The sequence below is a fragment of the Bison bison genome, unplaced genomic scaffold (assembly GCF_000754665.1).
Source record: "Bison bison bison isolate TAMUID 2011002044 unplaced genomic scaffold, Bison_UMD1.0 scf7180017864330, whole genome shotgun sequence".
In the NCBI taxonomy this organism is placed as follows: domain Eukaryota; kingdom Metazoa; phylum Chordata; class Mammalia; order Artiodactyla; family Bovidae; genus Bison; species Bison bison.
In genome coordinates this window covers 10,366,427-10,388,915 of record NW_011494902.1, presented here as the reverse complement: position 1 = coordinate 10,388,915, position 22,489 = coordinate 10,366,427, and the positions used below count along the sequence as shown (strand labels likewise).

Below are 22,489 nucleotides of genomic sequence, written 5' to 3'. Positions count from 1 at the left end.
CACTCAGTCATGTCCGACTCTTTGTGACCCCATGAACCGCAGCACGCCAGGCCTCCCTGTCCATTACCAACTCCCAGAGTTCACCCAAACCCATGTTCATTGAGTCTGTGATGCCATCCAACCGTCTCATCCTCTGTCCTCCCCTTTACCTCCTGCCCTCAGTCTTTCCCAGCATCAGGGTCTTTTCCAATGAGTCAGCTCTTCCCATCAGGTGGCCAAAGTACTGGAGTTTCAGCTTCAGCATCAGTCCTTCCAATGAATATTCGGGACTGATCTCCTTTAGGATGGACTGTTTGGATCTCCTTGCAGTCCAAGTGACTCTCAAGAGTCTTCTCCAACACCACAGTTCAAAAGCATCAATTCTTTGGCACTCAGCTTTCTTTATAGGCCAACTCTCACATCCATACATGACCACTGGAAAAACCATAGCCTTGACTAGATAGACCTATGTGGATAAAGTAATGTCTCTGCATTTCAATATGCTGCCTAGGTTGATTATAACTTTCCTTCCAAGGAGTTAGCGTCTTTTAATTTCATGGCTGCAATCACCATCTATGGTGATTTTGGAGCCCAAAAAGATAAAGTCTGTCACTATTTCCAATGTTTCCCTATCTTTTTGCCATGAAGTGAAGGGACCAGATGTCATGATCTTAGTTTTCTGAATGTTGAGCTTTAAGCCAACATTTTCACTCTCCTCTTTCACCTTCATCAAGAGGCTCTTTAGTTCTTCTTTACTTTCTGTCATAAGGGTGGTGTCATCTGCGTATCTGAGGTTATTGATATTCCTCCCGGCAATCTTGCTTCCAGCCTGTGCTTCTTCCAACCCAGTGTTTCTCATGATGTACTCTGCATATAAGTTGAAAAAGAAGGGTGACAATATACAGCCTAGACATACTCCTTTTCCTGCTTGGAACCAGTCTGTTGTTCCATGTCCAGTAACTGTTGCTTCCTGACCTGCATATAGGTTTCTCAGAGGTAGGTCAGGTGGTCTGGTATTCCCATCTCTTTCAGAATTTTCCACAGTTTATTGTGATCCACACAGTCAAAGGCTTTGGCATAGTCAATAAAGCAGAAATAGATGTTTTTCTGGAACTCTCTTGCTTTTTCGATGATCCAGCAGATATTGGCAATTTGATCTCTGGTTCCTCTGCCTTTTCTAAAACCAGCTTGAACATCTGGAAGCTCAGAGTTCACATATTGCTGAAGCCTGGCTTAAAGAATTTTAAGTATTACTTTATTAGCGTGTGAGATGAGTGTAATTGTGTGGTAGTTTCAGCATTCTTTGGCACTGCCTTTCTTTGGGATTTGAAAACATAGTCTTTGTTTATAGTCAACTTGATCTTGATTTGAATTTTTGAATACCATCACCATCATATATTTACTGTATAATGTTAAATTTGTTACCAACCATAAGTTTCCTCATCTGAAACTTTTAAATTACAATAATATCTACATTTTTGACTTTATAGGGTTTCAAAGAGATTTTGTGTTTTAAAAAACTTGATATATGTGTGTGTGTATGTATATACATGTATATATTTAAATTTATAATTTATAGCTGTAGATGCTGGTGGAGGAAACCAAAATATAAATAACTACCATGCAAAACAAAAATGTCATAATTTCTAAAGATCCATTTATTCTATGGGTTTCCTTGGTAGCTCAGATGGTACAGAATCTATCTGCCATGTGGGAGACCTGGGTTTGATTACTGAGATGGGAAGATCCCATGCAGAAGGGAATGACTATACACTCTACTATTCTTTCCTGGAAAATCTCCATGGACAGAGGAGCCTGGCAGGCTACTGTCCATGTAGTCGCAAAGAGTTGGACACAACTGAGCAGCTAAGCACAACACATTCAGTCTGTATTTTTATTAATAACATTTTGCAGACCAAATGACTGGTCTTTGCACATTATGCAAATGCTAATGTTTATATTAGCATATAGTTAGCATTGACCCCAATTTCAAACCTAAAAATCAGATGTAATTGATTCATATATTGGTTGAATTTATATAAAGGAAGCAGAAATTGTTCCAGGTATTTCAAAGGAATACCAGCTTCACTTGTGGCTCAGCTGGTAAAGAATCCACCTGCAATGTTGGAGACCTAGGTTTGATCCCTGGGTTGGGAAGATCCCCTGGAGAAAGAAAAGGATACCCACTCCTTTCTCTGGCCTGGATGATTCCATGGACTGTGAAGTCCATGGGGTCGCAAAGAGTTGGACACAACTGAGTGACTTTCACTTTTACTTTCATCTCAAAGGTAAATAGATTTGAAGTCTCAGTTGTAATCATAGCAGTGAAAATCACTAAAGAGGGCACAAGTTAAAGCTTTCAAGTTGTGGGATTGGAGTATGTTCCAGTTAGAGGGGAAACTATGATAACTGATGAATTTACTAGTAGCATATTGTTAGGCAAGAGAAAAAGAACCAGGTTTCTACCCCAGAGTACTTCAGCCTTAAGAAGTTGAGAGGAAAATGTGGAACTGTAAAAAAGAGGCTGTGAAATAGGAAAACCAGGACCTGGAAGCAAAGTGATGACTGTGTAGCAGGAAGGAGTCGTTAACAGTGTGAAGTGCTGCTCATAGGTCAAGTAAGTTGAGGACTGAGAAAAGGCCATTGTACTTATCAACATCAAGGTCATCGGATACTTATGTATGAGCAGTCTCTAGAGCAATGGAGATAAAAGCTTGATGGAGTGGGCTTAAGATTGAAACAAAGAGGAAGGAGAGGCAGTGAGTATGGATTATTTTGTAAATTTTTATTATAAAGTGGAACAGAGAAATTGGGCAACAGTGACTAGTAGAGGAAGTGAGATCAAGCTTTTTTTGTTTTTAATAAAATTATGTTTGATGCTGAAAATGAGAATACAAAGGTTAGAAAACAGTCTGTAAAGGAATATGGCAAATATTAATATTTTAGATTTGGGAGGCCAATGACTCAACTAAGCCAACTAATTTAGCTCTGTTTGTAAAAGTAGACATAGGCAATGTGTAAACAAATGACTGTGATTATGTTCCAGTGAAATTTAATTGACAAAAAGAGATGGAGGCTTTAGTTTGATCTAATACAAATTTTAAAAATGATTAAGAGAGGAAATTGAGAAAGACTGAACTGATCCCTGAGTAAGTGAAAGGGGCAGGGATTTGTGCACAGGAATTATGGTTGGAGCTTTAATTATGAGTTGAACCAGATTTGAAAAGCAAGAAAGACAATGTGCAACATATATCTGTGGAAATTTTCTGTTGATAGCTTCGATTTTCTCAGGAAAATAGGAAACAAGATCATCATTTGCAAGTGACTGTTAAGAAGGAGCTTTAAATTTTTAAGAAGTGGTGCTGCCTAAAATAATTGTATAAAAGTTGAAAAGCAATGGGGTTAATACTATAGATAATTAATTTTTAGTAAAATAGCAAATTTTCAGGTTTGAATGTTCTAGCTATTATTTTACACATTGGGGTTTTCATGTATTTTTATCAAAATTTATAATATTTCTGAAACACCAGCTAAGTCTGTGGCAGATATTTATTTTGAATCATTAAAAACTTTATTTTTCCCCCTATTTGGAAAAAAGAAAAAAGAAACTGCCACAATCCATTAATATCCCTATTTTCAGACACCAAAGTCAGTCATATATTCTATCCATATACTTTTTCTAGTTTAGCAAACTTATTGATGTTAGAAATTATTTGTGCAATTAACATGTCTGTCAGTTCCTCTCTGTTTTTTATCATATTGAATCATAATTTGCTCTGAAGTTTGGTTAACTTTGGTTTCAATGACATATATTTTCTGAAAAGGTTTAGATATAATGACATATATTATGTCCAGTGTTTAATATTTTGCTACCAATGAAAGATAAATTATTGAAATGGAATATACTCACATTGATTGCTCTGAAGGTTATACATGGATTACTAAATCAAAACAAAGCCACAAAAGATAGAAAATCAATGGATATATCAGATAGGAAAGGCATAAATGGTGAAATCAACCACTGAGTTGACATTTTTCCTCTTGAAATAATTTAATTTACCAGAATTTGAAAGGATTTGTGACTTTGAACATATGTAATAAGGGAGAAAGTGAAAGACTGAACAGATTGATCTGAAATTTTATTGACAGTACTTTGAACAAATGCAATCCAGAATATTTTGGGGGGAATCAATATTGTTTTGTAAACCAGTACAGAAACTTTCTAGGAAATCTATCAAAGCTTTATTATTACAGTATGCACTGTGTAAATATTAACATTTAAATTTAAGTAGTATACATGTGTGCATAGTTATAAAGACATAATATCTTTGTTTTTCCTCCACAGAACTGTTGCCCAATTGCCAGCAGTTGAATTGTCAGCATAAATGTGCTATGGTCAGAAATAGTACAATGTGCTACTGTGAGGATGGATTTGAAATAAAAGAAGATGGAAGAAGTTGTAAAGGTAACTATGACATGTTATTCTATTAAGTTTTATTTTAACAGAGTCTTAGTTAGCAGAAATTTGATAAAATATCTTTGCACACTTACCATGTGTTCCACATAGTATTTATGTTCACTTTTTTGTTTGTTTTTTTTGAGAGTTAAAAGTTGGCTCTTCCCTCAAAACCACATATATAAACATTAGATAAGCCTTTATAAAGTCAATTTTCTTTTCTTTTTTTTAAATTTGAGGTATGGTTGATTAAAATATTATACAAATTTCTGCTATACAGCAAAGTGACTCAGTTATACACATATATAGATTATTTTATATATTCTTTTTCATTGTGGTTTATCATAGTTTCTTGAACATAATTCCCTATGCTATACAGCAGGACCTTTTTGTTTATCCATTCTAAATGTAATACTTTGCATCTACCAACCCCAAACTCCCTCCCAGTCCATCTGTTTCCCTTTGCCCCTCTGCCTTAGCAACCACAAATCTATTCTTTATGTGTGTTAGTGTGTTTCGGTTTTCTAGATAAGTTCATTTTTGCCATATTTTAGATTCCTCATACAATGATATAAATTTTCAATTCATATTGCAGTAATGTCAAACATTGGACATATCAACATGGGGTATGTTTTAGTCACTAAAACTTTGAATTTAATTATTTTAACCTTCTCAATATTTTATACCTGTTATATAGTTGCAGTGTAGTAATCTGTTATTAACCAATTTAGGTTAATAATAATCTTGTAATGTTCTTTCAACTTTCCCATTAGAATTCTGGTGACTGGTGTTTGACCATTAGCAATAATAATGAAATAAGGAAATCAGTCCTGAATATTCATTGGAAGGACTGATGCTGAAGCTGAAGCTTCAATACTTTGGCCATCTGATATGAAGAACTGACTCATTAGAAAAGACCCTGATGTTGGGAAAGACTGAAATCAGGAGAAGGGGACAATGGAGGATGAGATGGTTAGATGGCGTCACCAACTTGATGGACATGAGTTTGAGCAAGCTCTGGGAGTTGGTGATGGACAGGGAAGCCTGGGATGCTACAGTCCAAGGGGTTGCAAAGAGTCGGACATGACTGAGCGACTGAACTGAATAATAATTAACATCAAATATTTATATATTTAATGTTTTAATTTTTGCCTTCATAAATGTTGTACACCAAATGTTTAGTTCCTAAAATGACTCTATTCAGACATATTGAACTATTTTAGGTTATTTCTCCATTCTAAAGAGCTCTATTATATTTATATATTTATGTATGTGTGTGTGTGTGTGTGTGTGTGTATCCACAATATAAAAACTTATATGGTATACAAAATCTATATAAGGAAAACATGGAATATAGAATCTGTGTATAAAATTGAAGAATATCTAGATTGTCAGCAACACTTATAAAAAGAATATTTTCCAAAGAAATTGGTGCTTTGCTCATTACTTTAAACCTCTGCTTTAATATTTTAACTTTTACCTTAAAAACATAATCTTAAAATTAGAAAAATCCTCAGAGAATATTTTTTAAACTCCTAGTGACAAAATAAGAACAGACCCAGAAAAATTAAGTGATTTACTTAAGTCTGCACCTCTTTTTAGTAAAATACTTTGGAACTAAAATGCAGATCTCCAGAGCCCAGGTATTCTTATCTTAGAGGCTCATTGCTTTGTAATGTACATCAGACTTAGTTTCTCAATTTAAATGTTCCTTAACTACTCAGGAATTTTTTCTTTTGCTTTTCCTTAGTAAACTCCTTTCTTTGATTGGGGTCAGAGGATGGGATTGAGAGTTCTATCCTCTGATAACTTTTTTGGTCTTTCTGATGGCCAGTCCCATTCTGAGATTATCTAATGGTCCCACCCTGAGTTACCTCATTAGTTTAGATTTGAGAGTATTTCAGAAGGCCTCATTATAATTACTGGAGAAGGCAATGGCACCCCACTCCAGTACTCTTGCCTGCAAAATCCCATGGATGGGGAAGCCTGGTGGGCTGCCATTTATGGGGTTGCACAGAGTCGGACACGACTGAAGTGACTTAGCAGAAGCAGCAGCATTATAATTACAAAACCTACTTTGTATAACTCAGAAAATTACAAGGTTTAGAAACTGCCAGAAACTGAGAACAAAGACCAAATAGATAATCTTATTATACCCAGGCAGTTTAATCTACTCTTCAGAGGAGGTTCATGGATTTCTCTTGCTTGCCTGCCTTTTTAATATTGGTATCCTTCAGGATTTTTCTATACCCATTTTCTGACTTACCTTTCTCTATGTGGGATCAAGTCTCTACTATTTTTTAGATCTATTATCCATATGCTATTGATTCTCTGAAACTCCAAGACCAATCTCATCTTGTATTATTTACTGGTCCCATATTTCCAACTACTTATTAACATTTACTGGAGAAGGCAATGGCACCCCACTCCAGTACTCTTGCCTGGAAAATCCCATGGACGGAGGAGCCTGGTAGGCTGCAGTCCATGGGGTCGCTAAGAGTCCGACCCGACTGAGCGACTTCACTTTCACTTTTCACTTTCATGCACTGGAGAAGGAAATGGCAACCCACTCCAGTGTTCTTGCCTGGAGAATCCCAGGGACGGGGGAGCCTGGTGGGCTGCTGACTATGGGGTCACACAGAGTCGGACGCGACTGAAGTGACTTAGCATAGCATAGCATAGCATAGCATTAACATTTACTCAAGGATACTCTGCAGATGTCTCAAATTAAACACATCCAAATCAAATTTAGTATTTCCTCCCATGATATCCTCTAAAGTGTGTGAGTGCGTGCTCAGTTATGTCTGTCTTTTTGCTATCCCATGGACAATAACCTGCCAGGCTCCTCTGTCCATGAAATTCTCTGAGTAAGAATACTGGAGTGGGTTGCCATTTCCTTCTGCAGGGGATCTTCCCAACCCAGGGATTGGACCTGAGTCTCCTACACTGGCAGGTGGATTTTTACTCTGAGCAACCAGAGAAACCATGGTATACCCTAAGGGGGATATCAAATCTATATTTCTTATAAATGAAACCATCATTCACTTTCAACATATCCAATCTAGTCTTCACATGTTGTCTTTTTTATTTCTTAAAACATTTGAGTCTATTCCCTCTTCTCCATTGTTACTGCCACTATAGTTCAAACTATTATGACTTCTAAACACAATTTGTTATGTGAAATTAGCACATAGGTAATTTTCTAGGATTCTTTCTCTATATTCATTAATCCATTTTTCATATGATTTTATTTAGTTTTAAATTACAAAGTAGATCATAAAACTCCTATAATTAATGTTTCACCAATGCCTATATGGTTATAGCACTTTAGCATGCAAATAACTTCATTGTCTCATCCCCAGACTGTTTTCCCAATATTGTGTGAAGTTGCTCAGTCGTATCCAACTCTTTGCGAGCCCGTGGACTGTAGCTCACCAGGCTCCTCTGTCCATGGGATTCTCCAGGCAAGAATACTGGAGTGGGTTGCTATTTCCTTCTCCAGGGGATCTTCCCAACCCAGGGATGGAACCCAGGTCTCCTACATTGCAGGCAGACACTTTATCCTCTGAGCCACCAGGGAAGCCTTTACCCTTATTCCACTTGACTACTTACAATTGTTTGAAATCCCTACTGTGTCATCCCAATGATTTTTCACATGCTGTTTTGTTTAACTGCAATACCTCCTTCCATCTGATCCATTTTTATTTAGTCTGAGGAAATCTAAATCATCCTTTAATCTCAGCTCAGTATGAAGCCGTCACTTAACATCCTCCCTTCAATTCCAAGAAGGTTCATTTACCTCTCTCTGTTTCTATCATAACTAGAATGCCTTTGTTATAAGGAAATGCATAGAAATGAGATTCTTATTTCACTAGACTTGTTTCAACATTTGAAACCATGTTTTATCAGTTTTAGTTTCTTAAGGGATTAGTATAGTGCTTGGTACACAGGACAGACTGAATACACATTTGTCTAAATTATTAACTGACAGATTTTTTTTTTTTTTAATTTGTCTGGTTGGTGAACAATCATTAAGTATCTGCTGCTTATAGAGGTTTGGACAAGTGCTAGAGGAAAAAAGTATTGGGAGTGTAAGGAGTAAAGAAATAGGAGGAGGGCCATAGATATTAAAATAACAAAATAAGATAAAAATTTTCTTTTTGATGAATATTTAAGTTTCCTCCTTTTGATTTAGTGAGGGTAGTTTACATATCTTGGCCCAGAACTTTCATTTAATGTATTCATTGAAAATTGTGTTTCCAGACTAGTTCTTTGTTAAAATACTGAAAAAAACAGATTTATAAACAGTAGAACTCTTGAGCAAATATTCATCAGAGTGCATGTAATGCCTTTGCACAAATAGCCAAGGACTTTTAGCCTGGCCATCAAAAATGCAAATAAATTTTCCTTTAAAGTAAACGACTTTATTTTAAGCTTGATCTTGTCTGTAACTCTTAAAATAATAATGAATTTTATGTTCAGATTCTGTGGTTTTGAAAAGATATGTTGGAGTTGGCTCTTTATTAAAAAAAAAACACAAAAATAGCCTATTTCCAAAGTTTGGGGAAAAAAATATATATATATATATATATATTCTTCAGGGGGAATAAAGTACCCAACAATAAATCTCCTTAGAAATGATGCCAATTTTCCTTTTAGATCAAGATGAATGTGCTATTTATGGTACATGCAGCCAGTCCTGTGTAAATACATATGGATCCTATGCTTGTAGTTGTGTGGAGGGCTACATAATGCAGCCAGACAATAGATCCTGCAAAGCCAAAAATGGTAAGTTATCTATTTTTTTTGTCCTTCCAGAATTCATTTCCTGTTTGTAGTTCCTTTTCATTAGAAATGTCATAAAGCAATGTGACTTTGAAGAAATAGATCTTTCCTTCATTTTAATTCACTGATCCATACTTACAAATTCAGAGCAGTTCTTTTAGTTGTCACTGATCACTACAAAACTCCTTGCATTACAGGAAGTTTATAATGAACAAAAAAAACCTGTTCAAAGGAAATGGGTTAATTGATTTGAACTACCCTTCTCTCTCCTGGACTATATGATAGATTCCTAAATGGTTTCTGTGGTTTACTGCTTCCCTCTAAAATTCTTGTATCACATAATAAAGTTATCTGCTAAAATATAAACCAGACCACACCATTATTTTGCTTAAAATCACCCAATAATTTCACTTATGTTGAGAATAAAACCCAACTTCTCACAGGACCTCTAAAGGCTAATGATCTGGTACCATTTAATTTTCAGCTCCTCTCCTACTACTTCTCCTTTTATCGTACACCAGACAGCCTAGTTTCCTTCTCCTTCAGCCATTCTCTCTTTCCTTTAGGTCTTTTCATTTGCCGTTTGATCTGCCTACAATGCTTTCCCTAAGATAGTCACATTCTTATCATTCAAGTCTTAGCTAAAATGTCAACACTCAGAATGACCTCTGACCATTCTATTTAAGGGTGTGTACTCTCTCCAACACTATCTTATTTTCAACTGTACTTATTTATTCATACCTATTTTATAACAGTATGACTTTTCAGTTTTATTTTCTTTATAGCACTACTGTTTGAAATGAACTTCTTTATGTACTTGTTTATCATTGGGTTTACCCAGAACAACATAAGCATTATGAGAGTACAGACCTTGTCAATTTTGTTTGCTGTTACTTAATCAGTTCTGAAAATTGCCTGGAACATGTAAGTATTCAGTGTGTATTTATGGAAGGAAAGGAGGAAGGAGGAAAGGAAAAAGAACTAATTGTTCTTTCTAGTTAAGATTACTAAAACGAGTGTTGTCCTCTTAAGTGTTTTTATTTCATGTTTCAAAACTGCCTTCCCTTTATCTTTTACGTGCATATAAAGCCTACGTTTTCTACACAGTGTTCAGTCTAAGTAAACCCTAAGTATTGTTGGTTTGCTAATGAGGTATTCTGGTGATGATAGGATAACACTGTTTGTGTGTGTGTGTGTGTGTGTGTGTGTGTGTGTGCATGAAATGAATTAGCTTGGAGACAATATATGAAAATATTATACATGGTATTCTATCTAGTATCTTCTAACTTCCTCCAAATTAGGTTTCATTTCATGCATTTTCAAATTATGATGTTTTGATAAGTTAATCAATGTCCCCCTACTCCCTTTTATTAGCAACTGGGAAATTAGACATGGGACTGGGTTCCCTTTCCTGAAACTAAATTGAGCAAAGCATTGGATTTGCTCTGCAAGCTATTGCTGCTTCCCTTTGCATCATAACCTCATGTTGCAATTTCAACTATTTCTCTGAAATAGTATGCTTAATAATTTACAAAACATATTTGTACAGAAAATTACCAAGAAAGAACTCTTTTACTTCTTAGTTTATTTCTTTCAATTGCTGACTTAGTTTATGAGGCCCTATTTATTTTCGGGTGTAATCCTCCAGAAAAAATAGGTCAAGTTATATGTTACTCTTTTTTTCCTACCACTGAGAGTTCTGATTTAATATATTGACAGAAGAAAGAAGTAGAAGGCTTTTTCGTTTATTGATCCACTCAATATTGCTGTGAATACACAGGGAGAATGTTGTGTAATAAACCCTATTCAAAGAAGGACTTTCTCTCTTTTACATGGACTGGTTTCTGACAAAAAGAAATGTAACCAAAGAGGGCTGACACATGATATTAATTATGCATCAAGGATATTTGATGACTCTACCATTGATGATGGAATATATAAATGCCTTCACTTCTAAGTGGTTGGCTTGATGATAATATTGGAATATATAATTAGAACAATGCACAGTTTTCATGGGAATGTTCCTGTGGTTTGTAATTGGGGAAGAATGAGTAATATTGTAAATGAGTACAAGTCTATAACATATACTGACTAGTTCTAAAGGTCACATGAATATTTAAACAATGCATTTGTGTAATTAAAAAGAAAGGCAAGGATGGGATGATTTGAGAGAATAGCATTGAAACATGAATATTACCATATGTGAAATAGATCACCAGTCCAAGTTCAATGCATGAAACAGGGCATTCAAAGCTGGTGCACTGGGACAAGCCTGAGGGATGGGGTGGGGAGGGAAGAGTGTAGGAGGTTCAGAATGGGGGACACATGTACACCCATGGCTGATTCATGTCAATGTATGGCAAAACCCACTAAATACAGTAAAGTAATTCACCTGTAATTAAAATAAATTCATTAATAAAAAAATCAAACCCAAAGACTACAGTAGGCAGCTAGAATTGCACACAAAGGGAAAGTTCTGCAAAGGCCTTACTAGATAACAGAAGGGAAAGCAAAAGGTCTGAGGATAAGTAGCTCTTTATGTGAAGGCAGAGTGGCAGAGTCAATAGGTTGGGAAGCTGCTATTAAGGTGGTGAACTAGCTTAGCACAAAATAAAATCACAATCACTCCCCAACTAGTCACCCAGAAAGCTTCCTGTGGAACATTATTTTTAGTATAATATTTGATAGTAATAAGGAAAATTAAGTTAATTGATTGTCCCTCTTTTGCAATATAATGACCAAATCCAAGTAAAATTCAAGATCCTTTTTAAAAAATGCTTCTAATAGGAGAGGACATTTTAGTCTGTGTGGCAGATGGAAGAAAAGATTAATAAGAGGCAGGAGGCCTTTTCATACCTGATAATCCATGCAGTACAGACAAAACCTTTTCTACACTTAGTAAGACGGACCTGATTACTGCAATATAGAATCAAGTGTTTCAAAGTTGAGAGAAACTTCAAAGGTAACCTAGTCCAAGTATCTGTGTGATATCAAAATAGGTAATTTCCAAATGGAAGAAAGCTGCAATCTATGTTAAAAAAAATTAACTATGCATACTTGATATTACTAGATAGGAGGAGGCATGCTAGAATGTGAATGTCATAATGAATTGCTCATACCTTTAGAATGGGACAAACATTAAAAACTAGTAACTGTCAGGCATCTTTATGTATCCAGTAATACATCCTGTATATTTTTTATATTTTCTGAAATCAATTCTAATAATGACATCAACTCTGAACATGAAATGTTTTTCTTTGTTTATTCTGTTTTCTTTTAAAAATTTAACTTTCGTTTAACTTAGGTTGATTTTCTTGTAGAATTATGTGTTAAATATGGGCCCCCCTGATTGATAGTGGGCTCATGCTGAACCTATGAGAGTAAAAATAATAGTTAAGGGTGTTTAATTTATGAACTACTGGCAATTTTGAATGAACTGATGAGTTCAGTCTCCTCTAACTGTACTTTTCAATGTCCTCACCACTTGCTGAAGGCAAGTACTTACCTCAGTGTTCAGTTCTGTGGTACCTGTAGGGCTTTACTGATTGAACTAAAGAAGCAGAAAAATAAAGAGCACTAAATAATTCTGCGTTCATCAGGGGAGAGGCACTGCCTTAAATGGTACCAGTGAGAGAGAGAGCATACTTCTTTGCCATAGAGGAACCAGAGTAGAGAGAGAAGCGAGCCCATTAAATAACCTTGGGGTTCTGTTACAACTTATACTTTGGTATTCACTGATTTGCGTGAGGGTAAGGAGAGACTTTTTAGGCAGGAACTCTTAGTTGTTGCTCAGGTAGTAAAGACTCTGCCAACAATGCAGGAGACCAGAGTTTGATCCCTGGGTCGGGAACATCCCCTGGAGGAGGGAATGGACACCAAGTCCAGTATTATTCCCTGAAAAATTCCATGGACAGAGGAGTCTGGTGGGCTACCGTCCATGGGGTTGCAAAGAGTAGGACACAGCTGAGCAACTAACACTTAGTTGTAAGAAAGACAAATTATAATACCTATATAAACCATAGGAGCACACCTCCAAACAGTGTTAGAAATTGTTTCCATAGCACTTGCTTTCTTCAAATCCCTTAGGATTATACAGTGGAAGTGACAAATAGATTCAAGGGATTAGATCTGATAGAGTGCCTGAAGAACTGTGGGTGGAGGTTCCTGACATTGTACAGGAGGCAGGGATCAAGACCATTCCCAAGAAAAAGAAATGTAAAAAGGCCAAACAGTTGTCAGAGGAAGCCTTACAAATAGCTGTGAATAGAAGAGAAGAGAAAGGCAAGGAGAAAAGGAAAGATATACCCATTTGAATGCAGAGTTCCAAAGAATAGCATAGAGAAATAAGAAAGCCTTCCTCAGCTATCAGTGCAAAGAAATACAGGAAAACAATAGAATGGGAAAGTCTAGAGATCTCTTCAAGAAAGTTAGAGATACCAAGGGAACATTTCATTCAAAGATGGGCACAATAAAGGACAGAAATTGTATGCACCTAACAGAAACAGATGGGGAAACAGTGGAAACAGTGTCAGACTTTATTTTTTGGAGCTCCAAAATCACTGCAGATGGTGACTGCAGCCATGAAATTAAAAGACGCTTATTCCTTGGAAGAAAAGTTATGACCAACCTAGATAGCATATTGAAAAACAGAGACATTACTTTGCCAACAAAGGTCCGTCTAGTCAAGGCTATGGTTTTTCCAGTGGTCATGTATGGATGTGAGTGTTGGACTGTGAAGAAAGCTGAGCACCGAAGAATTGATGCTTTTGAACTGTGGTGTTGGAGAAGACTCTTGAGAATCCCTTGGATTGCATGGAGACCCAACCAGTCAATCCTAAGGAATATCAGTCCTGAATATTCATTGGAAGGACTGATGCTGAAGCTGAAACTCCAATACTTTCGTCACCTAATGTGAAGAACTGACTTATTTGAAAAGACCCTGATGCTGGGAAAGACAAGGCAGGAGGAGGAGGGGACGACAGAGGGTGAGATGGTTGGATGGCATCACAGACTTAATGGACATGAGTTTGAGTAAACTCCGGGAGTTGGTGATGGACAGGCAGGCCTGAGTGCTGCAGTCCATGGGGTCACAAAGAGTCAGATAGGACTGAGCGACTGAACTGAACTGATTATCCATAGTAGTACACCTCCAAATAATGTTAGAAATTGTTTCTATAGCACTTTCTTACTTTTCTACAGTTGAAAAAAGGGAGATATAAAATATATCTTCCTATGGCTCCTACTTCTAACTTCTACTATCCTCTACTAATAAATAGTTTAAATTTTCCTTTTGGAATGTGGAGGAATATCCATGGTTTTCTGTCAAAACTGGATCTATTTGTAGGGGGAATAGGCTGGTACTTATATACAAAGGGAAGAGCCCAGGAATTAAAACCAAAAAAAAAAAAAGGAAGAACCCCTGTTCAGTGTATCATAGTCTCATCAGTCACTTGTGATGATTGAAATTCAGTTAGTAAAGTATAATTGCTTTGTTGTTGTTGTTGTTGTTTTTAATAACTACCCATGGTAAAATCTAAATATTCCTAGGAAGAGTAATATTGTCTTTGTAATATTGGTAGTTTATGAAGCTACTGGGTCAGACCTGTTTCAGTCTACTGTCTAGCTAAGAGTAGCTCCCTTCAGAATGATATGAGATTATGTCTTGACAATTTGACGATATGCTATTTAGCATTCTTACTATTTTTAGATAGCCCAAAGGATTAGTTCCTGCACAGTTTGTCATTTCATTGAGGCATAACTGTGAATGATACTTGGTGACATGAATGTATATGAGTAATTCTGAGCTAGGAGGAAGCCTTGTAGACCAAGAGCAGCATAGAAATCAAGACTTGTTGTTTTTCTCTAAGTCACGTATGCATGGAGAAAATGATGTACACTATGGTAGACTGTAAGTGACAGAGAAGTAACAGTGCCTGGAACAGAGTATGTTCTGGGTAGAAGTTTGTCAGATGCTTTAAGCAATTTCCTAAACATTCAGGAAGCAGAAAAAGGGTACTAGAATATTCAGTTCAGTTCATTTCAGTTCAGTCGCTCAGTCATGTCCGACTCTTTGCGACCCCATGAATCGCGGCATGCCAGGCCTCCCTATCCATCACCAACTCCTGGAGTTAAACTCACGTCCATCGAGTCGGTGATGCCATCCAGCCATCTCATCCTCTGTCGTCCCCTTTTCCTCTTTCCCCCAATCCCTCCCAGCATCAGAGTCTTTTCCAATGAGTCAACTCTTGGCATGAGGTGGCCAAAGTACTGGAGTTTCAGCTTTAGCATCATTTCTTCCAAAGAACACCCAAGGCTGATCTCCTTCAGAATGGACTGGTTGGATCTCCTTGCAGTCCAAGGGACTCTCAGGAGTCTTCTCCAACACCACAGTTCAAATGCATCATACCAGAATATTGAGGATCAATAAAAGGAAAGTCAAAAGACTGGAAGAGATTCAAAGGGTAACTTAAGTTCAGCATCAATTTTCTTTTCTTTTTCTTTTTTTCTACCCACACAACTGTTAATGAGCTTTAGAGTATTGAGGTATAAAACTCCTCATGAATATTCTATGTTCTGTTTTTTTGTTATTTTTAAATTTTTACTTTTTTTTTTTCCTCAGCTGGAGAACATCAGTTTCACAGTCTAACACTTTTCTTGATATCTTAAATGTTTTTTCCAGCAACAAAATTGCAAGATTGATAGTAATCTTACCTGCCATGTTTTTCATGTGTCATGACACCTTTGATTTACCCATGACTAGGAAGTATATTTGACACAGAAAAAATGCATATCTTCCATTTTTCTTACCACTTAACATCGTAGCTGCAATATAGCTGTGGATGTCTTTGGAAATTAAGAATTACATACCAACATTTGTGGGCTTTGAATATGACAATCAATAAATTTTGTTTTCACAAATGTCACAATATATAACTGCAAATTTCTGTCACTGCATTTAATTTTTGTAGACTAGCTATTGACCTATTATTGAAATCCCTAATATAGAATATATGCTAGATCATGTAATGTTCTACAGTTAACTCCCTTTCTTTGTCTTAAAATTGGACCAACAAAATGAAAAATAAAAAGAAATGAGCCACATTTGAATTCATAGAAATTACAGATGGTTTAATTTTAAGATTAGACATGGACAGACTTCTCTGGTGATCCAATGGTTAAGACTTCACCTTTCAATGCAGGGGTTGCAGGTTCAGTCTCTGATCTGGCAGCTAAGATACCACATGCCTCCCTGCCACAAAGCCAGAACATAAACAACAGTAGCAATATTGTAACAAATTCAATAAAGACTTTAAAAAATAGTCCACATCAAAAAATATTTTTTTAAAAAGGTTAAGCATGGATATATAATTTTTTTTCTATTGCTTTGTTTAAGGAATGTAGAAGTATAGAGTTATTGAAACCCTCAGAAAGCCAAAGGTTAAAACCTAATGAAAAAAAAAAATTTATTTTTCTAATTAATCAGAAATTTTTTTTTTTCAGAGAGCCTTCAAGGCATTTCCCCTGTATCAGTTGCAGACAACAATGTACTGAATAATAACTGCAGTTAGAGAATGTCTCTTGAGCACTGCTCCCCAGAGTTCATACTTGCTCTTGACTTTGATAACTCATATTCTGCATATTCTCCCTACTTAAGCTGCTTAGAGGCATTTTAATCCTGAGAAGAGAAAATCCATTGTATTGAATGCATTTTTAAATGTGTGTGAGCATTTCTTCTTAGCGCCAGGACTCACATAGCCTCCATTTTTGCTTTGTGTGAAAGACAATACTTGCCAGGTTATTAGATAATTTATATCTTAACAGACTTTAGAGTTTTAGAACAACATACCATCAAATTACAAGGAATATATCTGGTAAAGTATCTAGAAGCTTGGTATATAATCACAATTGAGTACTGAAAATCCATCTGTCTTTGTAATAGGAAAGTAGAAAATTGTAATCTTAATAAATACGTGTTATGTAGTTATATCCGTTGGCAGCCTTGTCAGAAACAGTGAAATAGATTAAATGACCTTTCCCTCTTCCACCTCTAGATAATGAATTTTCATATGTCTACCTCCTTCCTCCTTACTTGAAGATGATAATCTTTCATATTCCCCTGAGGAAAAAGAAACAGTCAAAAAAGAATTTTTTCACCCTGAACTCTCCTAAATCTACCAATCTATCTGAATGTAGAACTATTCACTTTTTCTCTTATTTGAAGGGAAGAACAAACTGACTTTGTTCCTAAGGCCAGTCCCTGTAATTGTGCATCCATACCACCTTTTCTCAACTGTATAAGAGTTAGACTCAGTCAGTTGCTTATTTATTCCCTGAATCATCAATATTCTCTTTTTTCCTGGATCACTCCCATTGGTATACAAGGATCTTGTAAAGAGGCTGTGAAATAACTTCTTTAATAATTGTATTCCTCTCCAGCTACCACTCCATTTTTCTTTTCCCATTATGCAAAAAGTGTGTTGTCTATTTCCTCCTCTGTCCTCAGTGAGTCTTACATTCTTATCACTTACTTACACCTCTATTGCCAAAGTTACCAGTGACCTTCAGTTGCATAATTATTCAGTTATCAATCCTTAGCACACAACTGATCTTGTCTCCTCCTTGAATACTTTCCCTTTTAAAGAGTATATTCCTTGAGTTCTCTTATTATTAATGACTTACTGTGCATTTTTTTTTGCTTGGTTTATTTTGCTGCGTAATCCTCATTTTGCCAGTATGTTTTGCATGACTCAGTGTTCAGTGCTTTGGACAAGTTCCCTTCTTCTATTGATTTCTTAAGGCTTTCATCCTGTATCAGGAGTTTAAAAACACATCCTTTTCCATGGTTTTATTAAACATCTAGAGACGGAGACTTGTAGGTTTTTGTCTCCAGCCCTACATATTAGATCTTACTTGTTAAACACCAAACTCACTTACATACTGAGATCCAACGTACTAAGTCCATTTGGATATTTAATGGAAATATCAAATTCCATGTCTCCCAAGCTTTTGATGCTCTGTCCTAATAATCTTTTCTCCAATGATGACCATCTTGGTAAATGTGACCCTTTTCACTTAGTTGCCCAAATCAAAACACTGTAGTTACCCTTGACTCCATTCTTTCTCTCAGACTCTTTATTTTAAATTTTTAAATATATTCTGAATTGGACTACTCTCTCTAAAGAACAGCTTGCATCCATATTACTACCAATGCTTTACTTTTCTTTGTAGAATTTAATGCTGCCAAAAAATACAAAATAGTGTTTGCTTGCTTACTGACTTTTTCCTCCAGTAAAATGTAAATGCCACAAAAACAAAAATTTTATTAGTTTTGTTAACTGCCGTATCTCTAGCATTTAGACAAGTGCCTGACAGGTGAGTTATGCTCAATAAATCTTTGTTAAATATATAATTAAATATATTAATACCGAAAGAGTATTTTCTTTTTAGGAGACAGAAGTGACTTTTTTAAGGACCCTTGTTTTCAAACTGGAAATATTTTAAAGCCATTTTGAAATAAGCCAATATATTTTACTTGTTGAACTCAATCATTACTGGTTTATATCTTAGAGGGACAAGTCTGAGTTGGAAAAAATGTATTTCTATAGCTAAAGAAGTTTCTGTTTGCCACAGTTAGAAAGGTGACTAGGAGAATCAGAAGTTGCCATAGGCCACTCCTCAGTGACTAATGTGAATTAACCATCCCTGGATTGTCTGCTAATTTTAATATTAATTCAGTAACCTAAAATTTGAATGAATTGTTCTTTGAGAGTTACCAAAATGACCTTTCAATTTAATTATATTTATACTTTAATTAAATTCAGGATAATTAAATATATTTGATTTTCCTGATTAAAAATAATAATGCATTATTTAACATTATTTTATTTATTAAAATGTACTATCATTCTTAAATTTAAAAAATTCAGTAAAGTATCTTTAAATATATTGCAAATTGTGCCAAGTAAGGTCTTCAGGTAGTAGGAGGAATACTTCCTTGATCTGATAGATCGGCTCTTTATTAAGAAACAGGGATATTGTGAGAGCTACTAATTTGCAAAATGAGAAGCTCTTTTTTTATGCATGGTATGTTATTGGCTTTGTTTTTTTGGAAAATTATCCTTATTCCTATAAAACAGCATATTCCATTGCTTCTCAATCATCTTCAGATTGAAATATCCTCTGCATGAAGATATAGGTATTTCACTAATAATATCCAGACAACAAAAAGGTTATATTATTTTAGTCTGTAATTCAGCTTGATTGGTAGTTTACCTGAGTGAGTTTTGGCAATGTCCAAGACAGGATTGCATAATACAGGACTGGCCTAACATGCCAACACCAAGCTCATCATCATTTCTTAAAACTGACTCTACTTCTTTTTTTCCCCAGTTTCACCCTATAACCCAAATTGCAAATCTCCACATCCTCCTTTCACATCCATCCTTCCATATCCTATTACCTACATAAAACAGTCACTACAATTTTAAACTTCTACTTTATCACACCATACTGTCTCTACTTAAGAACAAAATACTAGGTTCTTATGACCAATTTCCCGAGAAATTGGAAGAGTATTTTTCTGTTCAGGAATCCAGCTACTGTACCTGTGTTTACACGATTTTTTTTTTTAGGAATCCTCTTGGGTTACTGTCCTTATAATTAAAAATATACATACCTTTCTTTATAAAATAAAAATTAAAAATACAATAAATAAAGCATTTATCCAATCAAATGATAGTTTAGCCTGTGTGAAATCTAGTGTGCTCCTAAACCTCTGAGAATTCTTAAGGCCTTACATCTCTCCATTGGACACTGCTTCCAGTAGGAATGTTGGCACAAATAATCATTCTTTCTTTCTATACTGCATCAATCTAAAAGGATACAGAAATGCCTTTTGCTTTTACCTATAGAAATAGATGGGGAAACAGTGGAAACAGTGTCAGACTTTATTTTTGGGGGGCTCCAAAATCACTGCAGATTCTGATTGCAGCCATGAAATTAAAAGACACTTACTCCTTGGAAGGAAAATTATGGCCAACCTAGATAGCATATTCAAAAGCAGAGACATTACTTTGCCAACAAAAGTCCGTCTAGTCAAGGCTATGGTTTTTCCAGTGGTCATGTATGGATGTGAGAGTTGGACTGTGAAGAAGGCTGAGTGCCGAAGAATTGATGCTTTTGAACTATGGTGTTGGAGAAAACTCTTGAGAGTCCCTTGGACTGCAAGGAGATCCAACCAGTCCATTCTGAAGGAGATCAGCCCTGGGATTTCTTTGGAAGGAATGATGCTAAAGCTGAAACTCCAGTACTTTGGCCACCTCATGCAAAGAGTTGACTCGTTGGAAAAGACTCTGATGCTGGGAGGGATTGGGGGCAGGAGGAAAAGGGGACAACAGAGGATGAGATGGCTGGATGGCATCACCAACTCAATGGACGTGAGTTTGAGTGAATTCCGGGAGTTGGTTATGGACAGGGAGGCCTGGCGTGCTGCGATTCATGGGGTCGTAAAGAGTTGGACACAACTGAGCGACTGAACTGAACTGAACTGAATGCCTTTCCAACCTCACTCTGCAATACTACACCAAGGCATTACAAACTACCTCCCCACCTGATATGAGTTACGTCACACCACTTTAAAAGTAAAAACAAGTTTAACAAGTTAAATGGGAATTACATCTATCCCACTATATTCTACTTATCCATATTGTATTCCATGTGTCATTTCCCAAATGCACCCCAAAATAAAAGTAAGTTTATCATCTTGACATTAAATGACCTGTGCAGTGTTTCCTCAACCTACTTTCTTGTCTACTACAAGGCCTATGTGAGTTTGAAGCTAGTTCTTTTTACTTAGTAGCTTTGTGATTCTAAGCAATTTAATTAAACCTTAAATAAACTTATTTTCTTTCTATAAAATGTAAATAATATTAACACCTGATTCTTAGAAATATTGTGAGCATACAATAAATGAGTAAATCTGAAGTATATAATACAGTGTTTAATTTCTAAAATATGTTCAAAAGGGTTAACTGTTGTTATTATTGTGATGAAATACTTTCACCACTAATACATGTTCTACCCTCAGAAACTGAAAAACTTGTCAGTATTCCAACATATCTTAGTCTCTCCCACATTTTTGCTTTTGTCCAAGCTTTTTGTTTCACCAGACTTCCTTTTTTTCTTCTTTTTCTTAAAAAACAAATTCTCTGTACATTCAATTTCTGTCCATCCATTAATGCTCAGATGAAAGCAAATGTTTCATCATTAAGGAACTTCTAACTCTATTTAACAGATACATCTTCATACATTTGTGCTGCCAAAACAAAATACCAAAGACTGGGTAAATTACAGATATAAGAAATTTATTTCTCACAGTTCTAGAGGCTGAAAGTCTGAGATCAGGGCACCAGCATGGTCTGGTGAGTGCTGTCTTCTGGGATGCAGACTTGTCCTATCTTCACATTGCAGAAGGCCCTAGAGATCTCTCTAGGGCCTCTTTTATAAGGCAGTAATCCCATTCACATGGGTTCCTCCTTCAGTATGTGAGCAGTGCCCAATCCCCATCAAAACTGTCATCTTAAAGGGTTAGGACTTCAACATATGAATTTAGGGGAAACAAACATTCAACCAAAGGAAGATATAGCTAACAATTCTTTGGAATTAAGTGTTACTATACAAGTTTGATGAAAGGTACCAATCCTGACTTCAAAAATATAGCTATTTATACTTAATTACACTTATTTTTTTTAGATTATATCTTGAAGACAGATGATATAGACACGCTTAATTATACTAATTTTACTTAATTTTTCTATTAGATTATATATTTTTTGAAGTCAGACTATCCTGCTTCATATACTGGTTGAAATGCCTTCAGTGCAGTTCAATTTAGTCAGTCAGTTGTGTCCGACTCTTTGCGATGCCATGAATCACAGCACGCCAGGCCTTCCTGTCCATCACCAACTCCCAGAGTTCACTCAGACTCACGTCCATCGAGTCAGTGATGTCATCCAGCCATCTCATCCTCCGTCGTCCCCTTCTCCTCCTGCCCCCAATCCCTCCCAGCATCAGAGTCTTTTCCAATGAGTCAACTCTTCACATGAGGCGGCCAAAGTACTGGAGTTTCAGCTTTAGCATCATTCCTTCCAAAGAAATCCCAGGGCTGATCTCCTTCAGAATGGACTGGTTGGATCTCCTTGCAGTCCAAGGGACTCTCAAGAGTCTTCTCCAACACCATAGTTAAAAAGCATCAATTCTTCGCCACTCAGC

General features: G+C 36.1%; 1 protein-coding gene across 1 annotated transcript in view; it reads left to right on the top strand.

Annotated features, from left to right (window-relative positions):
* The window catches only part of LRP1B (low density lipoprotein receptor-related protein 1B), a 1,806,191-nt gene that overhangs the window by 598,689 nt on the left and 1,185,013 nt on the right, over positions 1–22,489 (top strand). The window contains exons 3-4 of the mRNA XM_010853706.1: positions 4,325–4,444; positions 9,095–9,223. Coding sequence (XP_010852008.1) covers positions 4,325–4,444; positions 9,095–9,223 — 249 coding nt within the window. The remainder of the gene's footprint in view (positions 1–4,324; positions 4,445–9,094; positions 9,224–22,489) is intronic.